Source organism: Eleutherodactylus coqui, chromosome 8 (assembly GCF_035609145.1).
Source record: "Eleutherodactylus coqui strain aEleCoq1 chromosome 8, aEleCoq1.hap1, whole genome shotgun sequence".
Classification (NCBI taxonomy): Eukaryota; Metazoa; Chordata; class Amphibia; order Anura; family Eleutherodactylidae; genus Eleutherodactylus; species Eleutherodactylus coqui.
The window spans coordinates 58,441,440-58,457,105 of record NC_089844.1 but is presented as its reverse complement, the minus strand read 5'-3'; the positions used below and the strand labels follow the sequence as shown (position 1 = coordinate 58,457,105).

Genomic DNA, 15,666 nt, shown 5'->3' with positions numbered 1-15,666 from the left:
ACTTTTATGCAATAAAAAACTATTATAAATTATATTTCTTTTCCATGGCCACATTGAAAGACGCAGAACACTCCTTATTTTTCCATTAACAGGACTCTGTAAGGTGTTTTTTTTTTTTTCTTTTTGCAAGTTGTAGTTTTTATTGGTACCATTTTGGTGTCCCTATTACTGTTTAGATCACTTTTTATTACGTGTGTGTGTGTGTGTAATATATATATAATTTTTTTTTATTTTTTATTTTGCAAGGCAAAATGAAAGAAATTTGGCTCCTTTTCTAAAATGTGTTTGTTGTCATGAGGGATCAAAAGTATGTTCCATTTCTTCTATGGATTGCTTCGGATGCGGTGATGCCAAATGGTATTAAATTGCGGTTTCCGCAGAAAAGCAGTAGTTTAAAAAAAAACAAAAAAAACTGTGCATGTGCGGTGGCGTGCCGGCTGGCACTTCCGCACACATCCGTAGTGAAGAAGATAGAAGAGCTGCAGTGTCCTCGGCCGCGGGCAGGGGCAGATTCCGCTGCGGGCTCCCTCATGTGGAATCTGATCCGCGCGTGGCATGAGGCCTAAGGCTGCGTCCCCACATGGAGCTGCTAAAGCGTTCCTATGCGGTTATTACAGTGTTTTGGGTGTGAATACCATTTTCACATCCGAAATGTAGTCTGAAAATTGCATATATTTTATCACCGACTCTTGCAGTGCAGTATCAGCCTGGCGACTTGTACAGATGCAGCACATTAGGGCCCAATGCACCCGGCGGATTTATGGAAGACCGGTACAGAGTATTTCGCATGCAGAATACACAATACAGACATTCTCATGTGACCCTGGCCTTATGTATGTGGAAAATACGCAAACATTATATGCCCATGTGATGAAGCCCTTAGATGTACCATGTGGGACACAGCTTCCAAGGCTTGATCATGAATTCCCCTGCAATCGGATGTTTGGGTCCTGTTGCGCCGCCCCTATACGTATTCTCTTCTCATGCTAACAGTTATCTAGGCCGTATACGGAGTACAATGGGATGGCTTCCTGAATATACTGCCAAGTATAGAGGATTCCAGCTAGGGTTTCATGCAGTCCTCCTACATGAACAAAAATGGCATGTTGTATCATGGACTCCTCTAGAGGGGATCCCCGGACGGGTCAGGAATGTTCAGCTCTGTCAGTCAGACAATGGCCATTATGCTGGAGTACAATGTACTAGAAAACCCCGCACTGGACTCATCACTGCTTGACGAGACGGCGTGTGATGGGCAGGGGCTCTCAACCCATAGCTCTAGTTACTGGGACTTGTTCACACTCCGCAGTATTGATGATGTCATCGTCTTTTCTTTGGGGGGGGGGGGGGGCGACTGGAAAAAAGACAAGCATTTTCCTTTTAAACTTGGTTTTGACTTAAAGGCAAAGATAACAAAACGCATTAAAAACTTGTAACTTGACCTAGTTTTAGGTCCGACTTCTGTCAGGTTGTAATGGAGTAAGCTCGGACAGAACTCAGACCTATTAATATCAGTGGAGCTTTTTGTCCTGTTGAGGTCTGATTCATGGAAGAGAGCAGGACATGAATGTTCAGTGTCCATGTGCCATCCAATGGGCGCTACACCTGAGAATCTCAGGCGCAACTCGGCCGTCTGAATGTGGCCTTAGGCAGGTCCCATACGACCGGACTTGAATTGTAGATTTCGCAATCGGCGTTTCTGTGGACGATCCGCGTGCATAGAAAAACATGCTTTTTAAAAAAAATTTCCTTCACACTTCCATATATGTATTGCGTATTCCACGAGTGGAAGAAAAATTACAGAATGCTATAGTTCACTGCGGAATCTGCGTTCTCATATCAGTGGAGGCGTCCAACCTGTAGCCCATGCCCATTGCATATTGGTTGCAGGTCCCTGCGTCATCATTAAAGGGGTTGTCCCGCGAAAGCAAGTGGGGTTATACACTTCTGTATGGCCATATTAATGCACTTTGTAATATACATCGTGCATTAAATATGAGCCATACAGGAGTTATTCACTTACCCACTCTGTTGCTGGCGTCCCCGTCTCCATGGCTCCGCCTAATTTCAGCGTCTAATCGCCCGATTAGACGCGCTTGTGCAGAAGGGTCTTCTCCCTTCTGGTCGGTCCGGGCACGAGCGGCGTTCTAGCTCCACCCCCTTCTACGCGTCATCGTGTAGGTGCGCCCAGTCACGTGTGCCGATCAGCCAATTAGGTGGCTGTAATCGGCAGTGGAACGCAAGACATCCACGGTGCACCATGGGAGAAGACCCGCGGTGCACCATGGGAGAAAACCGCAGTGCATCCCTGAGAAAGGATCGGCGGCCATCTTTGGAAGAAGTTTTATAAGTTGCTAAAACGCTAGAACGGTGAGTAGAAACCATCGTTAAAAGCCATTTACACTTGTGCATAGTAATGTTTGCTTTAGAAGGCGGACTGGGCAAAAAAAAAATCTTCACTTTTGCCTCGAGGCAACCCCTTTAAGTGGCGCCACGGGAAATACAAAAAAAAAATCTGTACTGCGCATGACTGCCTGTGAGCCTCCGCGGTCATCTGCAATACAGGTAAGTGAGGTATGCAGGGTCGCCGGCCGGGCTCACAGCCAGAATCCGCTGCAGGCTTCCCACATGTAGATTCTGACCCGATCGTGTGAGCCCGGTCTTCATCTTCCAAATATCACTCTGAGCTGAGCAAATAGCTCAAATGGTAGCAAAATTAAGCAACATAGGTATCGGCACTTAATTTTTTGGCATCAATTTAAAAAACTGGACGCACAACAAAATGATCAGATGGTTTCAAATGGGTTGTCCGGTTACCAGAAAACCCCGCTCCATAGGGCCTCTGCTATTACAATAATAAACTGAACTATATTTACTCCTCCATGGGCGCTGCGATCCAGCGCTGCAGCACCGCTCTGGTCTCTGCGTTTGTTGTGACAGATGATGTCACAGGAAATCAGGTGGTCACAGCAGCCAATGAGAAGCTGCAACATAGCTGATCGTTAAAAAAAAATGCTTCCCCTTTCTCCTGGTTCTCGGCTGTGTCTGACAGCTGGGGGACCCAAGCTGCACCTGTCTGATTGCAGGAGCAGAGGCTTTAATCTAGTGCTGTATTTTTGCTATCGGACGGGATTAAAGCCCTGGACCAAGCGCTGTGAATTTACAGTGCTTGGTCCTTAAAGGAGATGTCTCGAGGAAGCAGTTAAATTTTTTTTTTGCCCAGTCCCCCCCATTAAGTACACATTACTAAGCCCCCCTGTAAATGACATTTCTAGCTGGTTCGTACTTACCGTTCCAGCGTTTCAGCAACTTATAAAGTTTTCTCAAGATGGCCGCCGGCTCTTTCCCCGTCGCTCGCTGCAGCCCGACGTGCGCGCTCCCGAGACGCCGCCAGCTGTGTCTCCATGGCAACCGGACGCATCGCAGCCGCCGACCAGACGCCCACCGCCAGGCAGCAGGTAAGGCGCTAGCCCCCGGCTCCCCAGCGCTAGACCCTCAGCCCACGTGAAGGCCCCGGAGCCCAGCGCTAGGTTCCGGAGCCCAGCGCTAGTTCCCCCGGCCTAGCGGCAGCCCCCCCCCCCCGGCCTAGCGGCAGCCCCCCCGGCCTAGCGGCAGCCCCCCCCGGCCTAGCGGCAGCCCCCCCCGGCCTAGCGACAGCCCCCCCGGCCTAGCGACAGCCCCCCCGGCCTAGCGCTAGTTCCCCCATCACAGCGGCAGCCCCCCCCCGGCCTAGCGACAGCCCCCCCATCGCAGCGGCAGCCCCCTCCGGCCTAGCGACAGCCCCCCCGGCCTAGCGCTAGTTCCCCCATCGCAGCGACAGCCCCCCCCCCCCCCCGGCGCAGCGCTAGTTCCCCTGGCGCAGCGCTAGTTCCCCCCCGACCCATCACTTACCTGGGACGCTTCTCGGGGCTGCTGGGCTGGGCTGGGCTTCTCCGCTGGGCAGCTCCAGTTTCTGCACCTTCCTCTAACAGAGGAAGGTGCAGAATGGCCGCTGCAGCGCGCTCCCGAGCAGTGACAGCTCGTCTGCGCATGCGCAGAAGAGCTGTAGCGGGGAGCACACTGAAGCGGCTCGTGCTGAATAGAGAAGACCGGACTGCGCAAGCGCGTCTAAAAAAGCAAGCTGCCAGCGAATTTAGACGGAACCATGGAGACGAGGACGCTAGCAACGGAGCAGGTAAGTGGAATAACTTCTGTATGGCTCATATTTAATGCACAATGTACATTACAAAGTGCATTAATATGGCCATACGGAAGTGTATAACCCCACTTGCTTTCGCGAGACCACCCCTTTAAGGGGTTGATAGAAAAATAGTGCAGCATTTTTATTTTTCAGACACCATAGCAGAACCCGATGGACCCCATTGTAGTCTGTGGGGTCCCTCGAGAGGCGCTGGTATATGGCACCACTGCCGCTCTGATTGTTCTGCTGTTGTGAACAAGGCCTGATGCTGAGACCTAGATTGCTCTTTAACCCCTTAAGGACCAGACACTTTTTAGGGATTTTACACGTGGTAGTTTTACTGTCCTATTTTTTTACTTTAGCTACCAAAATTATTTTTACTGTGTTTTTTTTTTTTCTGTGACATAAAGGGCGTTTTTTTTTTGTTTTTTAATCTTTTTTTACTGACTTTTTTTCCTTTTTTTTAAAAAATTTTTTATTGGGGGTAAAAAGCTAAAAGTTTTTTAAAAATTTTTTTACATTTCTAGTTATTTTTTTTAATAAGTATATTTACATTAAAATAAAGTATGGGAACGGGTTCCTCATTTTGTTTCGGACGTTTTGATATATAATATGTATGGTTTTGGATTACAGGGCGCATACGGCAACGGTTTGGGTTGGTGTCGGCTTTGTGGTGTTTTCCTCTGGAATTTTGTTTTACTTATGCATGTAATTATGTTTTTTCGCCCTTCACAGTTTAGACATAGTTTAAAATAATTCCTTTTTATTAGGTAATTTTAAAAGAACATAGAACAAAAAAACAGGGCACTACAAATAACCCTCTTGATTGCCAGAGGTATATTGACCTTAGTCAAATGGTAGGCGACTTAGCTGCTTGCTTATTTTCTATATATATATATACCCTTTTAGTGTTCAAAGTTTATGGTCTATATGGTAACACAACAGCTGCCGTTGTACCATAAAACTCGGGTTCGGGAACTAGCAATATCTCACGCATTTATTCCCATATTCTGAGTCCTATGATAAAGATTAATCAAGACTTAGATTGAAGGCAAATATCTCAGCGCTTAGTCTCGTATCTTTTTCAGTATCATAAGACAACAGTTAGATCTAAATAAATACGAAAAATATAAAAAATTGGAGATTATGATATTATAATTGGAACTATAGGTGATGAGCCTTTATCTACTTGAACTTCACCTGAAATAAAAGCTATATGCTGGCATTATCAAGTCGAAAGGCACACACCTTATATATCCGCAAAACTGTTGTCTTATGATACTGAAAAAGATATGAGACTAAGCGCTGAGATATTTGCCTTCAATCTAAGTCTTGATTAATCTTTATCATAGGACTCAGAATATGGGAATAAATGCGTGAGATATTGCTAGTTCCCGAACCCGAGTTTTATGGTACAACGGCAGCTGCTGTGTTACCATATAGACCCTAAACTTTGAACACTAAAAGGGTATATATATATAGAAAATAAGCAAGCAGCTAAGTCGCCTACCATTTGACTAAGGTCAATATACCTCTGGCAATCAAGAGGGTTATTTGTAGTGCCCTGTTTTTTTGTTCTATGTTCTTTTAAAATTACCTAATAAAAAGGAATTATTTTAAACTATGTCTAAACTGTGAAGGGCTTTGATATATAAAAAATTAGACTTTTTTCTGCCTCTGTGAGTATAATTATGTTTTTCATGACAACATATAAGACGTCTTGGGGACATTCACGTGTGTGTTTTTTTTTTTTTTTAATTTTTATTTGACACTTACCCACTGTAGCTGAGGCATCCATAGGAGCCGCAGTTGCAGAGGAAAACAACCACTGTAGTGACAATAGTCACTGGCAGAGCTAGCCAGGGTCTAGTGTGACCCTCCAGCTCTGCAGCTCTGCTGTAGCAGGGGACTCCGGCGGTCACGTGCCCCCCACCGGCTCCCGGGCATATTTTTATATTCTACACTACCTCTGCTCGAACCAACCCAAACAACCAATCAGGTTGCAAATGGAGCAGAGGTGGTGTGGAATTTAATAATACACGGCTCCCAGAGTGAAAGTTACACTTTTACTTTCACTTTTCAGTACACAGCTAAGCAGGGAAGCAGCAGGCAGAAAAGGTTAAATACCCCTCCTGCCTATCAGCTGTCACCAACAGCTGATAACTCCTCCCTTCTTAAAGCGCTGCTGTAATTTTACACACTGCTAAGCTTTAAGCCCAGGACCAAGCACCGTAAATTCACAGTGCCTGGTCCTGAACAGGTTAACTTCTCAGTTTTATGCGAATGCTTCCAAGCAGCATTGCATTTCATGTGTGGTGTGTTTTTTTTTATCTTTTTTTTTTTTTTTTTACGTTTTTAAAACTTTTTATGAGCAAGGGTAAAGTAAAAAGAAAAAGTCAGTTTCGGACCCTTTTCTAGTCCTAATGTATACAGACCAATCTGATTCTAGTGTGCCATCCTATGGAAATGGATTTGTGGTTTCCTGTAGAGATGTAATATTATCTGCTCCATTAGGAGATTCCTCAATGTAATTAGTGCCTTGTGACATTTTCTTCTTACCGATTTCTTTTTTTCTTTGCGAAAAAATGACTAATCAATATTATTACTCCAAGTGTTCTATTCCCAAACGGCTTGTGTGTCCCTTCTGCTAGTTCTTTCCATATTTCATCCCATGTTCTGAAGCCACAAGACTGCAGGAACGTTCCTCTGCAGCGCTCCTCCTGGAAAGTCGTGATGCCAGGGGTGCGAGCACATGCTGACGAGATACTACAACTCCCCGCCAGCCCTTACAAGCCGCTTCAGCGGCACAGGTTGGAGACCGGAGGAGCAGGGCTCCCGACCAGAAGAATCACCTAGGAGCCATTGGCTTTTAAATGGCAATTTTTAGCCGCCATATTTAAAAGCATATATAATTAGATAATATATTACTATTCTTCCGTATAATAATTGCATCCGTTGTATATTATATACCAAGAACCTTGCATTACTTCATGTGGTTAGTGTGTATACTGTCATTTGGTATATTTCTGATAAGTGTATTTTGAGTTCTGTTGCCCCTTTTTTGGTTTTGCCCCGCTGTATATTAGTCACGTTTATAGCGGTCTTCCAAATTATATTCCAACTCATAGCTGTTCCCCATCCCCAGCCAACCATAGTAATGACACAGACCTAACCCGTTCCTCAACACCCCCCAATCATTCAAATTGCGACATCCGACACAAAACGTAGGCATTATGAAGCATGTAAAATCGCTTTTTCGCTCACACTCGTGAATACGAATTGCGGAGAAAAAAAATCACAGCATGCCCTATTTTGCTGCCGAGTCCGTGCCGTCTCACCCGCAGCATATATGCAATTCAAATTGCATATGGGGACACGGGTACCCGCGTCATTGCTGAGCGACAGCGCCGTAAATACACTTTTTAAAAAAAAAACCTGTATTTGGCATGACTGATGATGAGCCGCCACAGTCATCCGCTATACAGGGAAAATAAGGTAGGCAGGGTCGCCGGCCGGGCTCACAACCAGAACTCACTGCTGGCCTCCTGCATACAGAATCTGGCCTGCCTGTGTGAGCCCAGCCTTAGCTGTCCAATGACTGACCAAGTAAGTTCTCACCCCTTCCCACATTCACATGGGCAGGTGCTTCCAACCCTCCCCCCTCCAGTGATTGAGTGATCACACTGACCAAGACCATCCCCCAAACATATTCACAAGAGCCAGGAGCTACAAAACAGGTGCAAGTCTCCCCCCCCACCCTTCCATTATAATCCCACTGACCAAGCCGGCATCACTTCCCTACACTGGAGCTGCTGGTAGGTGCTCACATGACTCCTCTCGCCCATCTATCCTTGCCATGCAGCGGGACCGTCCTAGCGGCTGGCACATCTCTTAAATGAGCCTCGGGCCTTCTGTCTTAGTACATCATGGCGTTGCGGCGGAGCAGCGGTAGGGCTAATTGTAAATGGCAACAAGATTAAAGTCTTGGCAGAATTCTCAAAATCTTGGTTTCACCGATGAGTAAACTCTACTATGCCAGAAACCAATGTGGTGATTCTATGGGAGCTTCTATAGAAAATAAGCATAAACTTTCTGACACTTGCATATTTCCAGGAGTGTCTCTTAGGGTGGTTTCAGACGGGTGCGAGAGTGAGTAAAAACGCAGAATTATGAAAAAATCGCGACGTGCCCTATCTTTCTGCGTTTTGCAGATTTTCTTTTTTTCCGTGTTTCCCTATGAAGTCTCCTTTTTATTGCATAGCAAAGCACGAATTTGTAATTTTTGTATGATGCGTTTTTAACATTAGAAAGTCCTATTGAATTTCGCGCTAAAAAATCGCGGCAAAAAAGTGCGAGAAAATCGCAGACGGCAGCGATGTTTTTGCAACAAAAAGTGGCGCTGACGCTCAAAAATCACATCCAAAAAGACGCAGTTTTCCCATGATTTTCTCGCTGCAAAATCGCAATCGCCGTCGTGAAACTAACCTTATCTGGCATTTAGGATCTGCCTTGGCTCGCTGGATGGAAGCACATCACCTTGAGCGCTGGTGTTGGGGCGCTCACACGGACGGGTTTTAATGCCCAGTAATAAACATCTTTACTGTCAGTTGTGCCTCTAACGCCGTGCATGCTGCAATCTGCTTTGCATATTCTATCTTGGTGTGCACTACGCGGGCATGCATGCCGAGATAGTGTATGGGGACTTGTCGGCATGAAGCGCAGAATCCTTATCAATATGTGAGTGTATTGTTTGTGGAGGGGGAGTAGTTGTGTGTGTGTGTGTGTGTGTGTGTGTGTGTACAAAATCACTTGATATTGTATTGTTTATGGAGGGGGGGTAATTTGTGTGTGTGTGTGTACACAAAATCACTTGATATTGTATTGTTTATGAGGATTATGCCATCTTCAATCTGAGACCATTTTTATGTGGATTAGGGGGTTGTAGAAAGTTTTTTAATCTCCCGAAGGGCTTATTCAGACGAACGTATATCAGCCGGGTATTCACACCCGGAGAATATACGGCACCCCTCTCTGCAGGGGGAGGAGGCTGGAAGAGTCGGGAGCAGTGCTCTGAGCTCCCGCCTCCTCTCCGCCCCTCTGCACTATTTGCAATGGGAGGCGGCGGGAGCTAAGTTGCGAGACTTTACTCTGCCCCCGTCACGCCCCCTCCCATTGCAAATAGTGCCGATCAGCGGAGTGGACGGGAGCTCAGAGCACTGCTCCCAGCTCTTCCAGCCTACTCCCCCTGCAGAGAGAGACGCCGTAAATTCTCCGGGTGTGAATATCCGGCCGATATATGGTCGTCTGAAGAAGCCCTTCGAGAGATTAAAAACTGTCTACCACCTCCTAATCCACATAAAAATGGTCTCATTGTGTAAAAAGAAAAAAAAAACTACCAGGAAATCAAGAAATTCATCGTGGATTGGTCAAGTACTCTGGTATTTTTTTTTTTTTTACTGGTGGTTTTGTATATTTTGTGTATATATAATCTATAAGGAGGTTCTGTCCTATTGTGAAGTCAGTGGTGTTGGCTCTGTGGCTCTGCAGCTACACCTCTACTGACATCATTACTTCTTTTCTTTTCTTGATACTCGCCCCTATTCACCATTACAGGCTCTTTTTGGATCCAGCTTTCGGCTCTGTAAACCTGTCAAATGGGCAGTTTTCACTGCCACAGGTGACATCAGTCAGTCAAGTCTGATGTCGCCCACTTAATTAACAGTGTGGTGGGAACTGCCCACTTGACAGAATCGCATCCCCAGGACTCGGATCTAAGAAGAGCAGATACAGGTGAACTGGGGTGAGTAGATAGTCAATGGGGCTGTGGGTGCAGAGCTATGCAGCCAGCCCGGCAGACTTCACAATATGACAGCTCCTCTTTAAGCCAGAAGGTAGTGAATGCAGATTCTATGTCCTATCAGTATTGCCTGTGCTGCCAGTAACTCCTTTCTGTCTGTTTTGTTCCTTTTAGGAGGTTACAGCCAGTAGTCGCCATTATGTGGACAGACTGTTCGATCCGGATCCACAAAAAGTTCTACAGGGAGTTATGTAAGTATATCAATATTTGTAGTTTCTAAAATCTCTTTCAGAGTGTGAGGTGGAGCACTAGATGGTTATACTACCTGTTTTCAGAAACATTTTGGTTATCTCTCTATTTTGTAAGCTCTAAAATGTCTGTGTTTTTTTTGTTTTATTTTAATTTGCAGAGATATGAAAAATGCAGTTATTGGAAACAACAAGCAAAAAGCCAACCTGATAGTTTTGGGTGCAGTGCCAAGGTACAGACAGGTGTCTTGTTTTTTTGGTTTTTTTTTTGTGCCTAGTTTTCTTGGCAGTCTTTCCCATGAAGTTAGAGCTGGCTTGCCGTTTGACAACTTCAGATGCTATTCTTATACTATGAGACCATTTAGCTTCCACTAGGATGTGCAAGCTCAGACTAGATGTTGGAGAAACCTGTTCTGAATGCAACTCCGATGTTTCCTTCTGAGAAACAAGTTCAATGTCAAACTTACTTTTGTGGAGCTTGTTCTGCTTGTTGTATAACAGCAGAAAAAGAGTAAGCCCCCTAGGAAAACCAGGATAGAAATTGGATTGGAAAGGGGTTAACTATCTTTGATGCTGTAGTAAGCTGCAGCACCTAAGTAGTTTTACAGAGAGAGTCTCAATCTGTAAGCCCTTGCAAAGTGAACTTAAGGTGCCGATGAGTTGCCGTGGGCTCAACAAAGTCCTCTAGTTCTGACAAAATCTCACAATGGGACTAAGAAAAATCAAAAGTTTCTGTAGAAAAAAATTACTAAACCTAAGTAAAATAATAACCTTTTTCCCATCGAAAAGAACACACAGAAGAGGTATTACTGCATCTATAATAGCCCGAACTGTAAAATTATCCTGTTATCCCACATGGTGAACTCCGTACATAAAATTTTTAATAACAATTTAGGAATTCCAGTTTTTTTTCTCCCATCCCCCCCCAATATATTATACAATACATTATATGTAGCATGCCATTCAGAAATGCAAATAGCACTGTAAAAATTTGCACTCCTGTGGCTGTTTAGATGGGTGATTAGAAAAAGGTATGACTCTTGGAATGTGATATAGAAAAACTAAAGGGGGGAAAAAAGCTTGCTTTGTCATTTAAGGGGTTTGCCAAGATTTAACCTTATCCTCTAGCCACAAGATGGGAGTAAGTATCTGATTGATGGGGGTTCAACCATTGGGACCTCCACCGATCATAAGAACAGTAGGACTGCCAGAGATAGCCAAGCACATTTGCTTGGCTATCTCTGGCAGTCACATTTAAATGAATGCAAATAAGGAAGATGGAACAATACCTCTGCAGCGGCACTTATTGGATGGCAGCATTCCTTCAAATCAATGTATGACTCTTTAAACAAGTCTGTAAAACAATGATTGGGTATAGGAAGCAAAGCCATAAAATCATACACAGACAGCTGTTTCGGGGTGTTTGCACCTCATTGGTGTGCAGCAGGTGGCTTGGCTAGTGAGAGGCCTGTGACGTAGGTCGGAAGGAGTATCCTCTCTCCTTAAGTTGAGCACCTAGAAGGTGTTTGGAGACACCTAGTAGGTCGGGGGCTGAGTAGGTTTCTGTCTTAGCTTGACGTGTTTAAAGAGTCGTATGTTGATTTGAAAGAATGCTGCCATCCAATAGGTGTAGCTAAACCAGAAACCTATTGCACACTGATGAGGGGCAAACACCCCGAAACAGCTGCCTGTGTATAGTTTTCTGGCTTGGCTTCCTATTCCCAATCATTGTTTTAAAGCATTTTGTTTCAAGAGTCATACATTGATTTGAAGGAATGCTGCCATCCAATAGGTGGCGCTGCAGAGGTTTTGTTCAATCTTCCTTATTGGCATGCATTACCCAGAGGAGCATGCATGGCCTTGTAAGTCTCCTCACTCCCCTCCTAAGTGTCTCCTCAGACCTTCTGGGTGCTCTCCTGTTCTGCATGGACGTGGTCTCTGTTATTTATCCGGGCAGGATCCATGTCCGTGCCTGAGCTTGTCAGAAGCTGATTTTATTGACAGTCCAAATCATGTTACTTGTATTGTGAAATATTTATTAATCTATACTGTATTTACTCGTTAGATTACAAACAGTGCTGTAATTATATGCTCTCCTTTGACAGATTATTATATTTACTCCAGCAAGAGACGTCCGGCCTAGAAATGAGGACAGAATGTGTTGTGGTCCTGGGCAGCTTGTCTATGGGCACAGAAAACAACGTGAAATCCCTTCTAGACTGCCGCATAATCCCAGCCCTGCTGCAAGGTAGTGGTGGCCTCTCTGTGCCGTTCTCTGGCCTCGTGTGCCGGACTGACCTGCCAGGCACTTCTCATTCTGACAGACACATTACTCTGCATTTTCAGGCTTACTGGCAGCAGACATCCGATTCATTGAAGCTTGTTTGCGATGTCTCCGTACAATTTTCACCAGCCCGGTCACTCCAGTGGAACTCTTGTATACAGTAAGAGCTTCCTTATTCACTGATAAACTATGAGCATAGCTGAAGTGAAGTCTGACTTAATATAGCGTGTGAACTGTTCCAATTTTTTTTTTATATATATATAGAATAGGGTTACACAAGGGTCTTTTTTTATTTTTTTACCAAAGATCGCTATGTAGTCTTGCACTTTTGTAAAAGTCAGGGGGTTCGGTGTGACCTCCAAGTTGGCGCAACCCGCTAGTTGTAAAATATCTAACCTTCGTGGATGTTTTGCGATCTGCGAGTTGAGCTTGAGGACACTTGCATGATACCTCAATGACTTAAATATGACTGTGAGGTCACAGGGCTACACGGCGATCCTTGGTTGCACAACCACGGCCAAAGTAGCTGTGTAGCCCTAGCCTTATTTCCTAGAATACATAGAAATGTTTTAATTATTACACCACTTTTTTTTGGGGGGGGTGGGTAGGTAATAAAAAGATACTTGAGGTTAAGACTTCTGATTTGAAGAAATTCTAAATGGTCTTGCTTGGCCAAGCTAGAGTAAGTAATGACCAAAGTCTTTCAATCTGTAATCAACATTTTGTGGCATTAGCTGATGTACCATGCCAGGCTCGTGTGGCTAGTTTTTATGCTCCAATGTCCTTTCTTGTGGTTACGTTACACACATTCTGTTATTTGAGTGCAGTTCTTCTGGTAGATCGCGATGTTATTGCAGAGAGCCTGGCTGGTCGCTATGGCAACAGGACGCCAGATACTGGCGTCCTGTATTGCCATTGCCTAAGATCGCTGTAATAAATGATAAGGCATGGGGGGGGGGGGGGTATAGGGGGTAGAGTCCTGCCATGCCTTATCGTAGCGGTCATCAGTGCTGCAGTGAAGTCCATCAGAGAGACACAGATGGTGTAAAAAAAAAAAAAAAAATCTAAATAAAGTGCAAAAAATAAAAATGTAAAAAAAAATGTTTAATGCTTTTTCTCATATTAGCATAAAAGAAAAATCCCACATATTTGGTATCGTCGTGTCCGTAAAGACCCGTACAATAAATCAAACACGCTTTTTATCCTGGACGGCAAAAAGTGTTTAAAAAAAAAACGCTAAAAAACTGAGGCAAAATGCTAATTTTTACCATTTTTCCTCCCAAAAAACCCAATAAAAGTGATTAAAAAAACGTATGTACCCAAAAATGGTACCAATAAAAACTACAGCTCGTCTCGCAAAAAATAAGCCCTCACAGAGCTCCGTCCATGGAAAAATAAAAAAGTTATAGGACTTTGAATGCAGCTTTTTTTTTTTTTTTATAAGAAAAAAATAATCATTTAAAAAAAGGGTGTTTTTACTGTGGAAAAACCTAAAAAATATAAGCATTTTGGTATCGTTGTAACCGTACAGTCCCGCTGAAAAGAATGTAGTGTCATTTATGCTGCATAATCAATGCTTTAAAAAAAAATAATTTAAAAATGCATGGCAGAATTGATGCGTTTTCTCTCCCTACAATCATAAAGAAATAAAAGTTTTACAATGTAGTCTATGTACCCAAAAATGGTACCAATAAAAACTACAGTTTGCCGCGCAAAAAATAAGCCCTTACACGTCCGCGCGAACGGAAAAATAAAAGTTATGGCTTTTGAAAAATGCAGATGAAAAATACCAAAAATTGTTTGGTCCTCAACGCCGAAATAGGCCATGTCCTTAAGGGGTTAATGGACATAGTTTTGCTATGTGGTTTTTGACTGCACCTTTACATGTGAAATACATTCAAATGAAATTAATCCTTAGCTTTGACTCCATAAATGAGACCAAGTTATATATCAAAATATATTGTAAATGGCAGTGGATACAGAGATACATTTCTATTTTTTCTTTTTTTTTTTTAGGTAGGTGTCTTAGCTTCCCAGATATGTGTTTCTGTATAGCTGCTGTTCGGGGGATTATGTCTTCAGGTTTATACTGTACGGACCCGGCAGCATGAACCTGGGACAGGGATACCTACTGCCCTCGTGGATTCTTTATGCTGCTGCGTTTCAGAATAAATACACTTTGAAACGTAACTTTGAGCTGAGCTCCGAGCCACGAGGTGGGCTGCGTCTGCCCCTCTCTGGCCCACCCCCGTAGGTCTTATGTAAATGCCAGGACAACACCTTTAATGATTGCTGAAGCCCTATACATTACAGCTAGACATTGTTTTATTGTTTCTGCTTCCATAAAGCAAGAGTTGTACGTTTTGATATAATTCACAAGCGTATCTATAAACTCCTTCCTCTCCTCCCCCCATTTAGGATGCTGTTGTAATCCCACACCTCATGATGTTGCTCAGCAGATCTCTGCGTTCACAGGAATACATCTGCCAGATCTTCGCTCACTGCTGCAAAGTAATTTCTTCTTTTGCTCTTCATTTTTGAGCTTGCTATCGAAGAGTATCATAAGTAATGAATTGCTCAGGTGATGTATTCGATGAATGCCTCTGTTTCTTGCAGGCTCCAGACCATCAGACAATTTTGTTTAATCATGGTGTGGTCCAAAATATTGCACATTTGCTTACATCTGTGTCCTATAAAGTAAGTATAGTGTTTTTAATTATTGCAGTTTCCAGGAGTGAAGACTTGCTTCTTTTTAGTACAGGACATGTAAGCCTTGGTTCTGATCTCATTACTGCCTCCGTACAGGGGTCCTGTCAGGATTTTCATTTAAAATTCCCAAAACTGAACCCTTGGATGGAAGCTGTCTCGGCTATTATTGGAAACTGCTGAAACGGAGACCAATAGGTCTCCGATTTGGCAGGTTTTCTTTAATTTCCAGCATTTTGGGCCAGAAAGAATATTGCAATCAACCAAGCTATTCTTTCCTACTCGAAATGAACGGAAACCTGCCAAAACTGGGAACTATTGTCTCTGTTTCAGTTTTCAGTAATGGCTGAGACAGCTTCCATCTAAGAGTTTCATTTTTGGGATTTTAAACAGAAACTTTGAAGATCTGAACCAAGCCTGGCCGATGCAAACTACACTTTTTCTAATTGCA

General features: G+C 43.9%; 1 protein-coding gene across 3 annotated transcripts in view; it reads left to right on the top strand.

Moving 5' to 3' along the window:
* The window catches only part of ARMC8 (armadillo repeat containing 8), a 99,046-nt gene that overhangs the window by 7,460 nt on the left and 75,920 nt on the right, over positions 1-15,666 (top strand). For all 3 annotated transcript variants that reach the window (XM_066575679.1, XM_066575678.1, XM_066575677.1), the window contains exons 2-7: positions 10,152-10,228; positions 10,387-10,458; positions 12,331-12,473; positions 12,572-12,669; positions 14,928-15,020; positions 15,126-15,206. In XM_066575679.1, coding sequence (XP_066431776.1) covers positions 10,152-10,228; positions 10,387-10,458; positions 12,331-12,473; positions 12,572-12,669; positions 14,928-15,020; positions 15,126-15,206 — 564 coding nt within the window. The remainder of the gene's footprint in view (positions 1-10,151; positions 10,229-10,386; positions 10,459-12,330; positions 12,474-12,571; positions 12,670-14,927; positions 15,021-15,125; positions 15,207-15,666) is intronic.